The 19,632-nt window shown below is 37.6% G+C and overlaps 3 protein-coding genes across 3 annotated transcripts in view; all 3 read right to left on the bottom strand.

Moving 5' to 3' along the window:
- Positions 1 to 17,598, bottom strand: part of LOC124172987 — a 57,150-nt gene extending 39,552 nt beyond the window's left edge. The window contains exons 1-5 of the mRNA XM_046552519.1: positions 17,572 to 17,598; positions 15,542 to 17,028; positions 13,632 to 14,274; positions 5,191 to 5,402; positions 3,082 to 3,193 (exon numbers count right to left, since the gene is read on the bottom strand). Coding sequence (XP_046408475.1) covers positions 3,082 to 3,193; positions 5,191 to 5,402; positions 13,632 to 14,274; positions 15,542 to 17,028; positions 17,572 to 17,598 — 2,481 coding nt within the window. The remainder of the gene's footprint in view (positions 1 to 3,081; positions 3,194 to 5,190; positions 5,403 to 13,631; positions 14,275 to 15,541; positions 17,029 to 17,571) is intronic.
- Positions 2,949 to 9,084, bottom strand: LOC124172889. The gene is made up of 3 exons (XM_046552394.1): positions 8,806 to 9,084; positions 5,191 to 5,402; positions 2,949 to 3,193 (listed from the first exon to the last, which is right to left on the bottom strand). The coding sequence occupies exons 1-3, from the start codon at positions 9,049 to 9,051 to the stop codon at positions 3,025 to 3,027; spliced, it is 627 nt and encodes a 208-aa protein (XP_046408350.1). The 5' UTR covers positions 9,052 to 9,084; the 3' UTR covers positions 2,949 to 3,024.
- Positions 17,599 to 17,654: 56 nt separating the features above from the next.
- On the bottom strand, positions 17,655 to 19,039 carry LOC124172986 (platelet glycoprotein V-like). Its single transcript, XM_046552518.1, has one exon. It carries the CDS (start codon positions 19,037 to 19,039, stop codon positions 17,741 to 17,743), a length of 1,299 nt encoding a protein of 432 aa, XP_046408474.1. The 3' UTR covers positions 17,655 to 17,740.
- Between the last annotated feature and the right edge of the window lie 593 nt (positions 19,040 to 19,632).

Here is a 19,632-nt window from a genome sequence, read left to right as displayed (position 1 = left end):
TGACTAAAGTGTTGGCTTCACACCCGGCGGGCCCGGTTTCAAATCCCGGCAGTGGCAGAGAATTTACAGAGACTGCCCAATCCCTGCTTTAATGCCGTGTGGAGGACATTTCAAGCACAACACTCCGTTCATGGGATGGGACGTTAAGCCGTGGTCCCCTTGGCACCTTTCGTTAAGAGCAGGCTAATGCCGACGCCGGGTTTCTCTCCACCCTTCCTTCCATACCCTAACCTCATGGCGCAAATGACCTCAGCTCATGGTCACTTCCTCCAAATACCATACCATACCAATATATTTAGAGAGTTGATTCGATTGAAAACTTGCTCTTTTCTATGAATGATATTATGCAATCGAGATATGGTTTAAAATTATTTTGCGGCAAAGCTTAGCTACTGTAACACATGAATACATTTTTAAATTGCATACCCGTTCTATTTATCGGTTTTTCAAATATGGACCGCTTTTAACTTCATCGGTAGAATATTAAATTAATGCCAATATATGTTCTAATGGAACTTTAAGTCTACAAGGAGACAGAATATGGATGAAATTGTGTTCGGCGTGGCATTCACTGCAAGGAAATAATCGGACTTAAAAAGTTGCTCGACCAAGCTTAGTTAATGAAGGAATTTCTTAGGAATATAAATTCGTGGTCTGGCCTAATGATATTTGGTGCCATAAATTCTGTAATAGTGTGACTCAAGCCGTTTTACTTACTTGGAGCAAATCAGTAAATTGTTACAACGCACGAGAGAACTAACTGCTGCTGGAGGGAAAAATAGGTTCTCCTCTAATTGCAGTCACGGATTCTCGCAATTTCAACAATTTTTTTCAACACTAACCTGCGTAATGAATTTCCTTGTGTAAAACGGCCATTATCTATGTTCGAAAAGACGATATACCAGTTATTACGGCTTCTGTCATATTTGTCATATTTGAAATTAGGATATTTAAGCTTAACAGCATGTTTATAAACTAAAATTACAACTAATCTAAGTGTGATAGGCATTGTTTATGTTAATGGTTATTCTTAAGCAATAATATTAGATACTGATCAACAATTGTTGCCCTCAACAATCAAACCAAATATCCATCTGGAAAGCATAGATGCAAATGGCGCAATCCAGATAATCGTGTATTTTTACCCTGTTTCACCAATTTTAAAAATCTGAAAAAATTTAGAACTATACTTTCCCAACTAGCACAGATTTTGCCTTATCCCTAAATACGAGGATATTATACATATATGCCGTGACGAAACCTATCTGAAAGCAGAGATAAAGTATGAAGAATCCACGCCGTTTTTTGGGATAAATCGGAGATGCACTTCCGCATTTTTGGAGATATGCCTATCCTTACGCCGTATAATTGCCGCTAGGCGGCAACTGTTTCGCGTACGATCGCTGCGCTGCCACGCGAGATTCATGAGAACTACGTGAAAATAATGTAATAACCGTAATGACATAAATTGGCTTTCGATGAGGAAAGATTCAATGCATTACTTTTCATCATTGTATTTTATTATATTATGGTATCCAATATAGCATCAACTATGCCAGTGACATCTCACGAGGCATATATGACCACTCTGTCTATGAGGTCTGTATGCCTATGAGATCATATCTCGTGAGATTCCTCTGAGATATTTGATGCTACATGATGAAATATAAGGCACTGAATCATTCACCATAGAAAGCCAATACCGCATTAGTCTCCACAATGAGGTTTTTTTCACTATGTTATACATTCACGCAAGTTTAGGAACATACCAAAAAATCCGTTAGAAGAAGGTGGAAAATAGACAAAATTATTGCTCTAAAAACGATATATTTAATGAATGATTCATCTTGAAACGATATACAATACACGAGAACACGGAGCAGTCTTTATACCTTCATCGGTAAACCATAAATCTTACTGTTCAATTCCTTACATCACATTATAGAGGAGACTGGTGAATTACCATACGTATGGTTTCTAAAAGCACAAATTCGAAATCCATTACCGTTATACCCTAGAATTTGGCAATTGCAATCACTAATACCTCGCATTTGTTAACAAATCACAGCACTGTCGATGATTCCTTCATTAATATCCACGACAATCCGGGATGTTTTGATGTGTCGCCACAACTGTACGTACCGGCGTAGCCTACATCGAACTCAGGCACACAAAAACGATGCTTAGGTCGCATTATCACTTTAACTATTATTGTATACACAAAATAATCAACGATTTTTACTCACAAACACCACTATCCACAAAACCAAAAATGTAAACACGAAGCCACTATAATTGCTTTAACGGTAATGGAGGACTTCAGCGCTGCTATGCGGCCAATTTTGGCAATATGGTACCATGACATCCCCTCCCCAAACGCTTGAAATCGTGGAAAAAAGGGATATTACACACGGAGGATAAGCTTATCCCCACAATATCTGATTTCTCCAAGGATAAGTTCAAATCTGTGCTGGCTGGGTTAAGGCAGGAGTAACAACATATATTTTGTTCGGCGTGTCTATTGTTTCCTAAAATTTTTAATTTAATTTTGAAAATTTTAATCTTATGTTAAAGTTTCGTTTTCAATTAACAAATTTTGAGAAAATCAGGATAGTAAACTATAAAAGTTTACACAATCAAGAAAACGATTTTACAAAAATAAAACTGGAGATATGGTTAAAAAACTAAAAATAGTGTTTCAATATTTTCCGGGGTTATTTTTCCATGCTTGTGGCCTGAAACTTTGAGGAAACAGGTTTGGATGTACTTTAAGTGCATATTTTTTATTTATCAAAATATCGGGGGGAACTTTTCACCATCTTAACCTGCTAGACTCATTAAGGGCTTTACCATTTTTGCGCCGAATAAACCTAGATATTAAAAAATTAAAAATGTAATTCCCGGTCGAGCAAAAAAGTTTGGAAATTCATCAAGAAATTCTGCAAAAATTAAGTCAAAAATTTATTCATCAAAAATGTTCAGCAAATTACACAAGTTGTCGCCGGAAAACCACCGGTGGTTCAACTATGGCGGTGGTTCAACCATTGCTTTTGCTTCGGTGGAGCTCGTTGCCTTGTATACGGACGCTGAATTAACTCCAGTGTCTTTCCAACAGAATCCAATCATGGGCAGCCAATGGTAAGCCCATGACTCCACATCTGCGACCGCTTTCCCCTTGACCGAGTCTGGCTTCCTGTAAAAACGAAAACATTCATTAGGAACTCATTCGGAAAATTAAAAACCTCACTACCGCTCAAAACTTTTCGATCACCCTCACACGAAACTTGATCTTTATGTCAATGTGAAAACACACTGTAAAAACTAAATGGACCAAAAGAATATATATTTCCTCTTTACATCATTAATGAACGTACAATATGGTTTATATTTGAGCTTGTTTTTTGGTATTGGTATATTTTATATTTCTTAGCTTGATTTAATCATATTTTATATTATAGCTTTTTATATTGATAATATGTTATCTTTTGCTACACTGTACTTGTTTTTAACGAGTGAAATAATGCTTTTGATGTTACTACCCTTTACTTTTTATATTATCAAATGTTATCTTTCGCAACGCTAAGTTTTTAAAGTGCTCATATAATTCTTATTAATTTTTGTATTCTCCTTACATGTCTGTTATTTTATAACTTATTATGTTTATTTCATGCTATCTTTCGCTACCCTTTACTTTATAAATGTGTTAAATTATGCTTATTAATGTTTATATGCTTTTTCTATGTGTTTAATTATGTAATGCTATGTCTACATGTAACAATTTTATTGTACATTGGGTTAACACCTGTATGAATAAACAATTATTATCATTATAATTATTATTGTAGAAGGTATACACGCTTTGCTCTTAGAACAGATGTACAAACTCTTGGCTATCCGGAAATAAATTTTGGTTGTGTTTCTGCAATTATTACCAGTTCAACATAAAGTCCAACTACTACAGCATCGTTGTCCTCGTTGTTTATCTAATATATGTTCCTATCTCTTTCTTTCCTTCCCTCTGACTTTATTTTAATGTTTGTGCTTAAGCCGTCGTGTGAGTGAATGAAGTAGTGTATCGGCCATATTGGCTTATCTCACTAGGACTCTGCATCCCCCGAAACCCTTGTTACTGTCTATTTTCTGCTATCGTGTGAGTGTGTACCTTTCCTTTCATCCTTGTGTCCTCGCCCATTCTTTCTGTTGGTGAGTGGTGAGCTGCCCCAGTGCCATCTATTGGTTACTCTTGTGGGCCAAAGCATAGAGAGTTTTCATTGTATAAATCCCCGCCGAAAACATTTCATAATCGAGTGCTTCTTGGTAGCGCAACTGGTTAGAGCACCCGGCGGGCGAGTGGGAGGTTCTTAATTCGATTCCCAGTCAGGCCGCATTTATTTCTGGCTTTTTCCGTCTACCACAGCATCGTTGTCCTCGTCCTTTTTCTATTACATGTTCCTATCCCTTTCTTTCCTTGCCTGTGAATTCATTTGTATGTTTGCGCCGTGTGAATGACTGAAATAGTATATTAGACAATTAATACGCCAACTATCGGCCGAAATGGGAAGTAAAGATTCGAGGATACAAAGCATTTCCTATGGGAACCACGTTAACAAATCATTGGTATCTCTGGGAATTTATTGATTTTTCTAATTAAATTTTTGGTGATTAGCAATCATAACGTCGTAAGTAATATATTTTATGCATTTGTGTTCATGTAAAGTGACTTTTAGGTGCCATTCATTGGTACAATCCATCATTTACTGGGACGGTGGTTTGTTTGTTTAATGCCCTTGGGATAACCGACGAATTGCACTTTTTCTTTTCTATCCTGCTAAGAATGAAGTTTATTTATCTGAATCGAGCATTTATTGTCACTAGGAACCCTTTGATGATGATGATCGCCACGTTTTAGTAAAGGATATTTCAACTAAAATTTATAAATTTCTTAATGTTAACTGCTATATGTCGTGGTCCCTAGGAATTGAAATAACACCTTAAAGGCAATACAAATCTTCGTTCATATTTTATACATTAATTTTTGCAGTGCATCAACGATTCATCCTGTTACACCTGTGTAGTCATATCAATTCCTAGGTATATCACATCAATATCCTCGATGTCGGCCATGTTGGCAAATTACTTCACTGCCTTCAGCGCCGCCAATGGTGATTAGAGTCTCGAATTGTTGCTTACGAGCAGTGGAGGTCCTGAATATCGATGACCGCTGGCACTACAAGCCTGTGTCCATTGAGCCTCTCCAACGCAGATGTTGGCCGTATTTCCTTGGAGGCGTACCGCAGGAGCTTGAAGACTTCGCAGTCGCAAACGAAAGGGTTGTGTCCCAGGAGTAATTTGACACGGGAAAACTTGCTGTCAATGTCGCAGCCGGGGATCACAACTTCAGTCTGAGAGGGAGAAAAGAACACAGATGATAAAACAACCTTTTTAGACCTGAAAGATTACTTTATACATAAAAAAGTGCGTACTACATTTTACTAAGGGAATGGAACTGAAATGAATTAACCTGCTTATAATATTGTAATCGTAGTGATGGTAACTCCTTGCATCATACGTGATTCGCTAAAATAAGGCAGCGGTAACTAGAGAAAGATAAGTTTCCATATAAAAAAATTGCCGTTGCATCATTTTTCTAAGGACATGTAACTGGATTGAATTAACCTGCTTATAAACATGTAATATTACTGATTACTTGCATCAACCGTGATGCGGATAAAATAAGGCAGCAATTACAAGAGAAAGATTTTATGGAAAAAAAATCAAACATGCAGAATGTTGACGTTATATCAGGACATGCTATCGAAATAATATCAATAAATAATGGACTATTGTCAATAAATGGTAATCTCCTTTCTTAATTCCACTCATTGTGTATTAAAATAAATAAAAGATCGCAGCACTTTTCCAAATGATTTGTTAATGCGTACAACATGTATCAGATGGTGGCCCAGTGAGCCGAAACGCGCTGTACGCATTAAAAGTTCTTGTGGAAAGGTATTACGATCTTTTATTTAAGTATTTACACATTTCAAACTTCCACCAATTGAAGCCTAAATCTGTTGAGCTTATTGTATATTAACCCCAAAATTGTAATATTTCGTCATCAACTGCGCGTGAGATTCAAGAGAGAGACCAAAAACAGGTGAGTGCGCTCAAGGGGAGTGTGTAGTAAATGTGAGTTACATTAATATTGGAGTCGCCACCAGGATGCAGTTGCCGCGTCACTGTGAAACCGGCCTCCACGCATGAATAGGGTAGTTTCCTTCATCAAAGAAAACGAAAGGCATTAATTGTGATTCGTTACTCACCATTAGTGTATTCATGACACACAAATTATCTGGCTTTAGAAATAACGGTTTAGACGAATGGCAATGGTCAATTTTAGCCTCATTGGATTCAATTCAGATTGGCGCCCATGCTATTACACTCCACTCGACATCACAGGGACCTAGTTACTATACGAGTAGATAGGAGTTATACATCGTCTGAGATTACCAACGCATGCCTGAGGCACAGAGCTCAGGGAAGAATGTCTTAATAATCACCTATTAAAACTGGCTAAGGTCGGAAAGTTTTCTTCGTTTGATAGTGTATTAATAATCCCTATTTAAGCCAAGCGCTACTAGCTCGCATGGTAATCTGCTACCTGCTAGCATCCTGCGTCCTATCAACGCTCAGATCTTCGCCCCAAGGTCATCTCAGTGCGGCGGCGGGAACCAGAACGACGTCACACGGACTTTTTCCCGGCATTCATACTTACCCGTTGCGTTTTCGCGCGCTTGAAAATTGTCACTTTTCATTTAATCGCTAAAAATAGATATCGTCATTAGAAATTTAAAAGCGTGAAATACGTACTCCTGAAGTAATAATATTTCGATTTAGGCAAATAAAAAATATTAGGAAACCACCCTATTAGCACTTCAACTTTAGCCATTAGTGACGCAACGATCGGAAGCTGTCAACATGACTGGCTTTTCATTCCGTTCATAACTTTGAATGTAACAAATACTGTCGTGGTCCACTCTTTACAATGTTTGCTCATACGTCGATGTACAAATTTTTAGTGTCGACTTCGATACTTGTTAAATAATTTTTTCACACTTTTCTACTACAAAAGCCTGCTTTACACCATTATTGTCATGATTTTCACTTTTTCTGCTCATGCGGCATATGATGTTATCCCAATTTTCTCTTTCAATTATATAATTTCCTGGTCGTAGTAAGATGAATTTTCAAGATACAAATGTACTTGCATTCTTTTTATATTGCTATACGATATGTTGGACTCTTTCAATTTAAGCCAAGGTACCAATTTGTTTGAAAAGAACCGTTGAAATCAAGATAGAGCGAGCCAGGGAGAAAATGTGTTCTACCTACGGAGTAGGTGGAACTCATATAGGAAGAGGGTTCAGAAAAAAATATCTTGCTCGTAAAATTTGCTATTTCCATCAAGAGAATCAACTATTTTAATCATTGAAGAACGTAGCTTTTCCGGTGACTGTTCAAGGAGTTAAAACTTCAACTAGTAAATTAATCCCATTCAAAATTTGGGCGTAAATGATAAGAATCAGTTCAAAGTACCTCATTGCAAAATGAAAGACAACATAAGTATCTTAAAAATGCGTCCAGTTGCAACTTCAAAATGAAACGGAAAACATCAGACGTCGCAAATGTGGAAAAACATTTCCTCGCACAGAGTTACAATTTTCAGTTAAAATAAAAAAACATGATTTTGAATAGCAAGTTTCTGAAAATGGGAGAAGTATAATGAAATTATGAGAAATAAATGAACTGCGGATAAGTGTCGGACATGAAACTTCAGAATCGTATTCCAGCAACTAAGCCACCGGAACACTCGTATAAATATCTGAATATCGTGTTGAACGGAGTTCATTTCACTGGTAAGTGTAATTATCAATAATTGCAAAGGTAAAGTAACTTCGTTTTTTACGATGAAATATTATTTTAGATGTGAAATAATATTGATAAATAGAACCTGAGTTTTAGCAATCAACGATTACATTCAACGGGTTGCATATCTCTCGCGGGTTGTGTTGCAGCGCTCACAGGAAGGGGAGGCTCTTGCAATGATTTTCAGGTACTCCACGGAAATCTACCTTAAATGGCTGAACAAAATTATACAGTGTGTCCAAAAAAGAAAGATCCGATTTTATCTTGTAATAATATTGAAATAAATGTCACTAGGCAAGCGGAACAGCGCCAGATGTGGTCGGCATTGTTTAGAGTTTTATTAATTCGCTGAATTTCACTACAAGCGCTGATGTTTAGCGTGCAACTCTTAGACCATCGGTCTAGCAATTTGGTGTAACAATAAGGTGCAGCCAGTCCCGCTAAAGATGACGTACAGGACCGCGAGACCAGGCTTTACACTCTTGGCCTCCTATGTCCCCTGACGCAACACCACTCAATTATTTTCCTTTTGGGAAATGTTAAACAGCGTGTTTACGTTTCTCCCTTTCTTCGTAACATTGATGAACTAAAAACAAGAATATCAGCTGCTGTAGCTTCAGTGACAGAAGACACCTTACACTCAGTTTGGGATGAATTCAGCTATCGGCTAGATGTCGTCCGCGCAGCCAATGGAGGACATATTGAACATTTATGATGGGTTTTTATAAACTTTTGATATTTGTGAGTAATTTAGTATACAATATGTTGATATTAAGCCCTTCTTCCTAATCAATAACCTTAATTAAAATCGGGTCATTTTTAGGGACAATACAGACAATAGGGACAATAGGGTAATACAAAAGAAAAATGTTACGTTACCTTATTTTCTTGGAGTTGCAGAGAGGAGATGGAGTTGTGTCTGAGGTCGATAGTCAGATTCTTCGAACCTGGAAAAAGATTTATGTACAAACGATGATAGTTTTCATTGTATTTAAACAGGAACGATAATAGGTCCATGTTGTCCCGGGCCCTGGTGAAAAGAAGATCACCGTGCCATAGTCGTTTGATTTTGTTGTGGCTCAGATCGACGAAACGTAGGTTAGTCAGAAAGTGCTGAAACTCCATGGGTATGACGGCAATTTGATTGTGGGATAGTATGATGACCTGCATATAAATAATACAAATATTATCATTAATATTACAAATATGGTTGCTAAAGTCGGCCCCTAAATGTGTTGTTACACAGTTCCCATTAACGCAATATCGCATGAATTAAAAAGTTTCTCCAATTTTTATGGCAATAATTTCTCTAAATGTCAATGAAACTCTGAGTCATAAAGTGCAAAATGTATCCTTTTACCACTAAGAGTTGCGCCTAGCGGTACCATATGGTACCGCCAACATATATTGCATCATAACATCCCAAATATATTAGGCTCACATCAAATAATAATCATACTTTATACGAGAAATACAGGCAACAAAAATCGTAATTACATAATCAAACCTTTGCATTAGCAATACATAGGGCGTAAGTAAAGACAATGAAATACTTGCTCTAAAAAATTCCGTTTTTTGGGCTAGTTGATAATTCTCAAATTTCAAACGGCTCAAAATGCATTAAAAACTGCTAAAAATTACCAAAACCTTTCTGAAAATGTCATTAAAAATGTTCACAGAAATTTAAAACTTTCAAAAATCCTAATAAATTACTATAAATAATAAAACAAAGTTACGTTTGACACTGCACTCCCAGCTGGTTCCATTTGGTACTGCTAGGCGTAAACGGGTTAAATCGTGTTTACAGAAGTCGCCACTCGCGTCACTGACGTACAGTTCATATGAGTTTCACGGGGAAATAAGGTATGATTGGGGGGTACCAACACTTGATAACCCAAAGCTGCTTGCAAGCAACATCAAAAATGTTTACACTTTCAGCTCTATTTTGGAGTTATCTAAACTAAATATTATTTTAGAGTGTATATTTAATTTACGAAATATATAGCTACTAAGTAATTATAATTTTGTGTAAACTTTCAAGTTTTCCAAGTAAAAAATCTTGAAATTTGGTTTCTCCCAGATACAGCTCAGGGTTAAAAAGAGTTTAACGTATTTTATTAACATGATAATGTCATCTATAAATATTATCAAGTTTAACAATTAGTGGATGCAGTATTAGAGTGGCTAATAAATAGTTAAATTTGGGTAGCAAGATCACTAGCGACTGGAGAAGCAGGAAAGAAATTATCAGCAGGAAAGCCAAAACAAAGATAACGGGACACCAAAATAGATGGTCATAAAGCGGGACACTTAAACGTGGAAGTAAAGAAAAATTTATAAGGCACAACATATGTGGTACTCTTCTATACAAGAGTGAAGCTTGGACAATGGAAGCAGTGGAGGAACCAAGAATGGAGATCATGGCAATGTGGTGATGAAGAGGAATGATGAAGATCAAATGGATCAACCGAGTTGGAGATGAAGTCTTAAGAAGAAATGGAAGAATAGTAGCCTCATGAGAACCTTAACAAGAAGACAGAAAATCTTTTTCGCCACATCTTGAGATATGAATGAATGAATTTATTACTCCATCTTAAAAGTACACAAAATAACGCAAAATAAAGAGGAGCTTAAGGTAGCGTCAAAAAAACCAGCGCTGAGGCTACCATCCTTAAAAAAATTTAATTCAAGGCAGGCCAGAAAACAAAAGAAAGTATACATAAGTTCCTGAAATATTATCCTTGAGAAATCTAAATGTGACTGTGACTTACAATTTACAAGATAAATAAATAAATATGTAAAAAAATAAGCCCTGGTAAACTTTTTAAATAGACTGAAACGTTGGCTAACAACGTTTTTGCATTAAATACGAGCCATACACCAATAGGATGTTTTCCTATTATTTTTTATTGCCTAAAACGAAAGATTATTACTCCTGGAGTACGTAGTTCACGCTTTTTGATTTTTAAATAGCGATATCTATTTTTCGCGTTCAAATTAAAAGTGAAAATTTTCAAGCGCGCGCGAAAACGCGACGGCTAAGTATGAATGTTGGAAAACTCCGTGTGACGTCGTTCAGGTTCCCGCTGCCGCAAGTGAAGTGACATTGGGGCGAGGCTTTGAGTGCTGATACGACGCAGGATGCTAGCAGGTAGCACACTACCCTGCTAGCTGGTAGCGTTTTGCTTTAATAAGGATTATTAATACCTTATCAAACAAAGAAAACTTACCGACCTTAGGCAGTTTTAATAGGTGATTATTAAGAAATGTTTCCCTGAGCTCTGTGCCTCATGCATGCATTAGTAATCTCAGACGATGTAAAACTCCTATCTACTCGTATAGAAACTATGTCGCTGTGACGTCACGTAGAGTGGCATCTCATTGGCGCCAATCTGGCCTTTTTCAAATGAGGATAAAATTGACCAGTAACCAATTAATCCGCAGCGTTGCGTTATCGCAAACATTATTGAATTGTAGTTCTCAGAACATGTTTCTACCTCAGAATAATTTTTTCTTATATTTACTGACTCTTTTTAAGTATCCCTAATTCTAATTCTGTCATTTCCACCAAAATTTTGATTCATATAATTTTTTTTTACGACCGATGGCGTTTGGCATAAAAATCGATGCGCACATACGAGGCACCCTAGGAAAAATGATGAAAATAGTTTTTTCTCCAAAAATTAATCTTAATTAAGCCAAAATAAATCGGGCAAAACAACCGATGTTAAAATCCCTGCATACAGTCTGCGGAATAATGGGTTAACATTCGTCTAAATCAGTATTTCCAAACCCAAATAATTTGTATATTATGAATACACTAATGGTGGGTAACGAATCCCAATCAATGCCTTTCGTTTTCGTTGATGAAGGTAACTACCTTATTATTTATTATTTTTATTTTGTATTTTTAATAAATGATTATTTTTACGGAAGAGCGAGAGTGGGGGAATAATTTTGAATAAACCGCTCATTCGCTACAGAGTTGATGAAAAAAACAAATATGAAAATGTATTCAGGGTGGAGGTTTTCGGGGTTAGCACCGCGTAGATTGGTCTCTGCAGACAACAGTTTCGCCGGCATTGCAGCAGGCTTCTTCAGGTCAATGAAGTGGAGAACCGAGGAATCGCTCGTCTCTTATACACCCCGTCGGAGGCCAGTGTCTTCTCATTGGTTGGTTCATGGGGCTCATATGGCTTCTCATTGGTCCGCCCCTCTTGGTGTTGTCTTGTCTCTCTGGGTTTCTTTCTGAGGACTCTTTTCCATGTGTTTGAAAGCTGGTATCCGTCCTCCCTGTTGAGATTTCTCGGTGTCTTCATTATTTCAATAGCTTCCCTGATGATCCGCGGGAAGTATCTTTTTTCCATAGCAATGACTTTTGCATTGTCGTAGTCGGGGTAGTGATTCGGCCCACTCCATGTGTGCTCAGCTGTGGCCGAGAGGCGTAGTTGCTGGTTCCTAGTAGCTCTTCGAACTGTTGTCTGCAGAGACCAATCTACGCGGTGCTAACCCCGAAAACCTCCACCCTGAATCTTCGCCACACCGCGAAAGCCTACACATATGAAAATGTATAATTAACGATCAATGCTTGCATAAGTCATGCATTTCAAAATTTAAAACGTCCATACTCAATTGTATAAATAGCTATAAAAATGATCATCAATATTAAATAATAATTTTCAATCTTTTCAATTTTATTCTTTTCCCAAATGGGAACATTTTGCTGCAAACGTTTGAGGCTTTCTATCAAAAACTCCCTAACAAAGCCGTTACATTCAGTCCCCTTCTATGTTTTCCTTGAGCATAATTGTTTGCCTATTGCTTATCTCTTTTCTGGTTAAAAGATTCATTGTAATAGGGAATACTTAGTAAGTTTTTCGAAAAAGAGACCAAAGCGACCGCAGAAATCGGAAATCTGTGGGATGGAATTGGGTCTTCTCTATGCAGACCCCTCGGATAATATTTTTCCGCTATCCATCTCTCGGTGGTTGCGTTTGTAAGATTAGAGAAGACATTTGGCAACGTGGATTGTATCAAAATGATGGGAATCCTGAAATAAGCTGAAAATCTTCATAATGGCAGGATGATATACCAGAGTTTATGCGAAAACCAGATAGCGGTGATAAAACAGGGTCTAGCTGTGAGCAAGACAGAATCAGGAAAGAGATGAGACAAGGCTTGGCTTCGTCACAAGGGATTTTCCACTTCTACATCAAGAAAGCCATTAATAAACCTATAGAAAAGGCCTCGGGAGTGGACATCCAGGGGGAAAAAATGAACAAGCTTACATTTTCCGATGACATAGTCGTCATAGCAGAGACGAAGATGGGTTATAGAAATATTTTGAATAAGACATGTAGGGTAATCCAAGTAGGCTTCCGCGGAGATTATGATGAATTCTGCTGGTTTTTCCGGGTATTCTTCCGCGTTTATCCATTTGTAGGACGATATTTCGCCAACGTTCCAGTTGGCTTCCTCAGGTCCACTGAAGTGACCTGACAGTCCTACTTCAGTGGACCTGAGGAAGCCAACTGGAACGTTGGCGAAATATCGTCCTACAAATGGATAAACGCGGAAGAATACCCGGAAAAACCAGCAGAATTCATGTAGGGTAATGTTAGGTTAATGCAAGGTTAGGGTTATGGGTGAATAACAGCTGAAAATAAGCATGGAGAAGGAATTGGGATTACTCCAAAGTTTCTCACCTCCAATGCTGTTAGTTTATATAGGGGCGACATGCATCCCCACACAAACCTTACTCCCACCATATACTCTCTGCATTCCTCCAGGTCAATAAGGTTATGGGAGAGATCCACGTATTTCGTCTTCCCAGATTCCCAGAGCCAATGTTCGAAGAATTTAACCGACTTTAAACGGTTTCGTGACACGTCGAATGTCTCCAATGCAGTTGAAAGTGTCCTTCGTATCTCAGGTTTAAACGCAAACTCTGTGATATAGTTGCCACTGAGATTGAGGTATTTTAAGGTTTTTAGGACGGGCGATAGTCTTGGATAAACCCTTAATTGGTTTGAAGATAGGTCGATAATTTTCAATTTGATCAAATAATTGCTAAAGAGAACTTTATATTCGTCAAGCTCCAATGGATTTTCTACGGTATGAATAAGGTTGTGGGACAGATTGACCTCCAACAGACGTGGTGCTTCTGATAGCATGTCTGGTTTGATCGAAGTCAGATGATTTCCCGATAGGTTTAGGTGTGTCAACAACGGAATCGACAATTCCGGCACATCCTCCAGCCGATTTCCGCTCATATCGAGAAGAAACATGTGACATGTCCCGTTCTGTGTTTTGAATGGTTGAAATATATTGTTTGGCAAATGGCGGAACCTGTAAAGAAATGATAAAATTGTTTATTAATGTATATTTTCACTTATAGTGAAATGTCTTTGGAATGTGCGAGTAGCCCATTTTGATGTCGAGTCGAGTATCGAGTCGAGTCCATATCTACTCGCGAGTATCGAGTCGAGCATGATAATTTCTAACCCTGAAAATACTACAGTGCATGCTCTTAATTACTTTCTACCTTGATCAATCCCCTGGTTAATTGTCTATTCTTAATCCTTGGGTAAATTTAAAAAATGATAATGTGGAACGTTTATGGTAATTTTGTCAATATCGGGAAAAACCAACATTGTTCCTGAAAACCTTAAAGTTATTGTCATTTTTTCTTCGAGAAATCATAAATGATTTTAAACTATTCACTCGGCGTATGATTATAGAAAATAATTAAGGCTACAAGAGTATCTTATATGAAAGTATGAGAGATGTAATGGTCAACTCAGACTAATCCGAATCCGCGTCTGACGAAAAGGTACTCGGCAACAACGTTGATATATATATCGTGGCTGACTGCTGCATAGAGATGTAAAACCCAGAACAATACATGAGTATGACGATTCGCCTTGAGCCCTTTAAGCCCCAGCGTTGCGTTAACGCAACTTTATTGAATCCTAATTCTCAGATAAAGTTTCTACTTAAGAGTAATTTTTTCTTCGATTTACTGACTGTTTTAAGTATCTCTTATTTTTATTTTGACCCTTCCACCAACAGTTTCATTCATAAAATTGTATTTCTATGAACATTGGCGTTTGGCACAATAAAATCGATGCGCACACACGATACACCCTGGGAAAAATGACACACCCCAGCATGTCCGTTGAAAGGCAGAATGGGGCATTTCCTCCAAAGGAATACTGATAATTCCCGGCGAAGATGTCGAGTGTGCAAATCAAGATAAAAAATAAAAGATGTAAGCTAATGTTTAAAAATTACTTTTTTGTATTTAATTAACCGGAGTTTTCCAAGCGTTGCGTGTATGCAACATTATGAAAATCATATAATATGATGAAAATATTTTTATTCAAAAAATTCATCTTAATTCGGTCAAAATAAATCGGAAATTGCGAAACAATCAAAGTTAAAAGCCCTGAGTACAGTCTAGGGAATAATGGACTAGAAACTATATTTTTACCAGAATTCATGATTTTGTTTCCTTTTGGCAATCTTTTTAATACACTGGCCTCGACTGATTCGTAACCGATATAACTCGACTCGACTCAACCTGGGAAACTACGGGTACTACGAGATTACTAACCTGTTGTTGTTGATATGCAAGCAGCATAATGAAGATGAATCACTGAAGAAATCCGAGTCCAAAGTCTCAACGAGGTTGTAGGAGAGGTCCAGTGCGATTAGTCTAGTTTTGTTTTTCAACAGTGTTGCCGAAATGTTTTTGAAGAGATTGTTCGAAGCCAGGAGCCAGGTTAGGTGTTTGTTCCGGGAAAATATGTTTTCAGGCAAGTGCGCAATATTGTTGCTGGCTATATTCAAATATTCGAGGTTGACCATACCGTAAAAGGCTTCATCCGGCAGGGACGATAAGGAGTTATTGCCCAGATGAAGGTGCCGAATCAAAGACCAGCGAATCCATGCCTTATTTAAGTTTTCAGACTGCTCAAGAATTGAAGATGAGTTTGGAAACTTTATATCAGAGCTCAATACTTTGTAGTGGGTGGGTGTTATGCTAACCGATGGAAGTCCCAATGTAACAAGTTTGTTACCTAGAAGGGTAAAAGTAATCAGGGATGGGAGACTGTATAAACATTCTTCAGGAATGACACTGATCCTATTATACCCTGCATGCAGAACTTCAAGTTTCTTCAGCCTGCACAAACTAGTTGGTAATGTTTTAAGTGAGTTATGTCGTAAAACAATATGACTCAAATTCTCCGTTTTGAGAAAAAAATCATCGTCAATGCTTTCTATCTCGTTCTCACCGAGGAAGAGGTATTTTAAATTCCTCATGCTGCTCAGAAGATTACGACTTAATGATCTGAGCTTATTTCGGCTAAGATCTAAAATATTTCTCGTTTTTACGTCCGTGAAAAATCTTTCTTGTAAATATTGTATTTCCGTGTTCATGATTTGAAGGATTTCTAGCCGTTCTGATATCCTTGAGAAAAGGTCCTTGTCAAGCATCGACAAATTTTGACACTTGATAATGAGTACCTTCAGTTTTTCCAAGCCACTCCAATGATGCATGGAAAAATGGAGAGTTTTTGAATCCTCGCAGTATATTTCTAAATTTTCCAGTGGAAGATCTCTCAAGCCACCGATGGAACCAGTACTCCAATCTTCAAATAGGACTGATTGATTACTAGACGGAGCTGAGCAATTTAACACCGTCAAGTGGGCGTTATTTGCGACCGTATAATCATATGATGAAATGTTTGCGAACATGATCATGGCGAGGTAATGATAAGGGTCCACCTCTGTTTGTGCATGGCATTTCATAACATATTGTACCGATTTATTAGTGAGTCCCGGCCTAAGTGACATTCGGTTTATTAAAACCTTGTCTTCGCAGAACATTTCATAATGTCCCCTATACATTTTGATACAGAGGCATCTTGGATCTTCTTTACAATGGAAGCCGTTCATTTCTTCATCTTCGCTATCGGGCGATGATTTTTCGGAAGAGCAACTAGTGATGGATATCACGATTAGGAAGATGCAAAAGTATCTCTGTCCCATGCTTACAATGAAGCCACTGCGCTTTGGAGCTCCAGGCATTCTTGAGACCTGAAATATAATGAATACTGATAAAAATAAATAATAATTATAATAAATATACGAGAAATGCAATGAAAGATGTTAGCGAAATATCGTCCTTCAAAATGGATAAACGCGGAAGAATACCCGGAAAACCCAGCAGAATTCATCATAATCTCCGCGGAAGCTTGGAAAAAACTTAGAAACTACTTGGAAAAAATAAAAGATGTAACCTTATTTTTAAAAATTACTTTTTTGTATTTATTTCCCGGAGTTTTCCCAGCGTTGCGTATACTCAGCATTACGAAAATCATATAATACGATGAAAATATTTTTTTTCCATAAACTTATCTTAATTAGACGAAAAAAACCGGAAAATACGGTACGATCGAAGCTAAAAGCCCTGAATACAGTCTGGGGAGTAATGGGTTGAAAAGTATATTTTTACAAGAATTCATGATTTTGTTTCCTTTTGGCAAATTTTTTAATACACTGGCCTTGACAGCTCCGAGTAACCGATATCACTCGACTCGACTCAACCCGGGAAACTACGGGCACTACGAGATAACTAACCTGTTGTTGTTGATATGCACGTGGCATAATGAAGATGAATCACTGAAGAAATCCGAGTCTAGAGTCTCAATGAGGTTGTAGGAGAGGTCCAGTATGATTAGTCTGGTTTTGTCGTCCAACAGTGTCGCCGGAATGTGAGTGAAGAGATTGTTCGAAGCCCGGAGTTCTTCTAGTTTTTTGTTCCGGGAAAATATGTTTTCAGGTAAATACGTAATTCTGTTGCTGGAAATATCCAAGATTTAAGGTGGTTCATTCCGTAGAAGGCTTTGTCCGGCAACGACGATAAGGAGTTATTGTTCAGATGAAGACACAGGACCCAAGACCAGCCGATCCATGCATTATTTAAGTTTCCCGATTCCTCACGAATTGAAGATGAGTTTGGAAACTTTATATCAGAACTCAATACTTTGTAGAGGATGGGTGTTATGCTAACCGATGGGAGTCCCAGTGTTACAAGTTTGTTACTGTGAATGGTAAAATAAAGCAGGGATTGGAGACTGTTTAAACATTCTTGAGGAATGAAAGTGATCAAATTATACTCTGCCTCTAGAATTTCAAGTTTCTTTAGCCTGCACAAACTAGTCGGTAATGTTTTGAATGAGTTTCTTTTTAAATCGAGATGAGCCAAATTCTCTGTTTTGAGAAAAATATCGTTATCCATTCTTTCTATCTCGTTTTCAGCGAGATAGAGTTCTTCTAAATTCCTCAATCTGCTCAAAAAGTTACGTCCAAGTGATCTGAGCTTATTACTCCGAAGATCCAACAACTCTATCGTGTCTATGCCCGTGAGAAATCTTTCTGGTAAATATTGTATTCCCGTGTTTTTAATTGCAAGGGTTTCTAGCCGTTTCGATATCCTTGAGAAAAGATCTTTGTCAAACATCGGCAAATTTGGGCAGATTATGGTCAGTTCCTTCAGCTTCTCCAAGGCGCTCCAGTGACGCATGGAAAAATGGAGAGTTTTCGATTTCTCGCAGTGTATTTCTAATTTTTCAAGTGGAAGATCCCTTAAGCCACCGATGGAACCAGAACTCCAATCTTCAAATACGACTTGTTGATTACTAGACGGAGCTGAGCAATTATGCACACTCAATTCCGCGTTATTTGCGAACGTATAGTTATACGTTGGGAAGTTGGAGAATAGAAAGATGGCGAGGTAATGATAAGGGTCCACCTCTGATTGTGCATTACATTCGATATAATATTGTACTGTTTTATAATCGAATTCCGATCGGCTTATAAAAACCTTATCTTCACAGAACATTTCATAATATCCCCTATCCTTCACTTTGAAACAGAGGCATCTGGGATCTTCTTTACAATGGAAGCCGTTCATTCCTCCATGTTCGCTATCACGTGATGATTTTTCTGAATAGCAGCCCATGATGGATATCATGATTATACCGATGCAAATGTATCTCTGTCCCATGTTTACATTGAAGCCACTGCGCTTTGGAGCTCCAGGCATTCTTTGAACCTGAAATGTAATGAATATAGATAAACGCTTAAATACCAGTACCATTATGCGAAAAATGCATTCAAACATGTTACATAGCTGATATTGCAGTACCGCTTTCGTATAACGTCGGAAAGAATATATTTGGTAGCAGAGACAGGTACCAAGAAAGGCAATAAAAATTAAAAGAATATGGAATATGGAACACTTTTATATTGCTCCGATTGTCATCTTTAACACCGGTATCATCCCAAAATATAAACAAAATGGTTTCAAAATAATCAAAATTTATCCAAATACATTCATCAAAATGCAGAAGGCTGTAACAATTTCAACCTCCCGTATCACGAGGAAAGTTCTCAACGAGAAAGAACAGTGAAGAGTAACGTTAGTAACTCTTTACTATAAAACAACTCATTTAAAACTGATGAATATTTCAGGAGAAAAATAAAAAATTAAACAATTATTTTTATCGCGGGTCCGTATCCCACTTGGGTAGGTGGTCTCTATCCAGGGCATCGATGTTTGTGATGTTCATTTGTTAATGTTGCAATACCCTTTGAAATGGCCGCCGTGAGCAGTTTACGTGGATGTTGGAAATAAAT

This window comes from Ischnura elegans, assembly GCF_921293095.1.
Source record: "Ischnura elegans chromosome 13 unlocalized genomic scaffold, ioIscEleg1.1 SUPER_13_unloc_3, whole genome shotgun sequence".
In the NCBI taxonomy this organism is placed as follows: Eukaryota; Metazoa; Arthropoda; class Insecta; order Odonata; family Coenagrionidae; genus Ischnura; species Ischnura elegans.
This window is presented reverse-complemented; position numbering and strand designations above follow the sequence as displayed.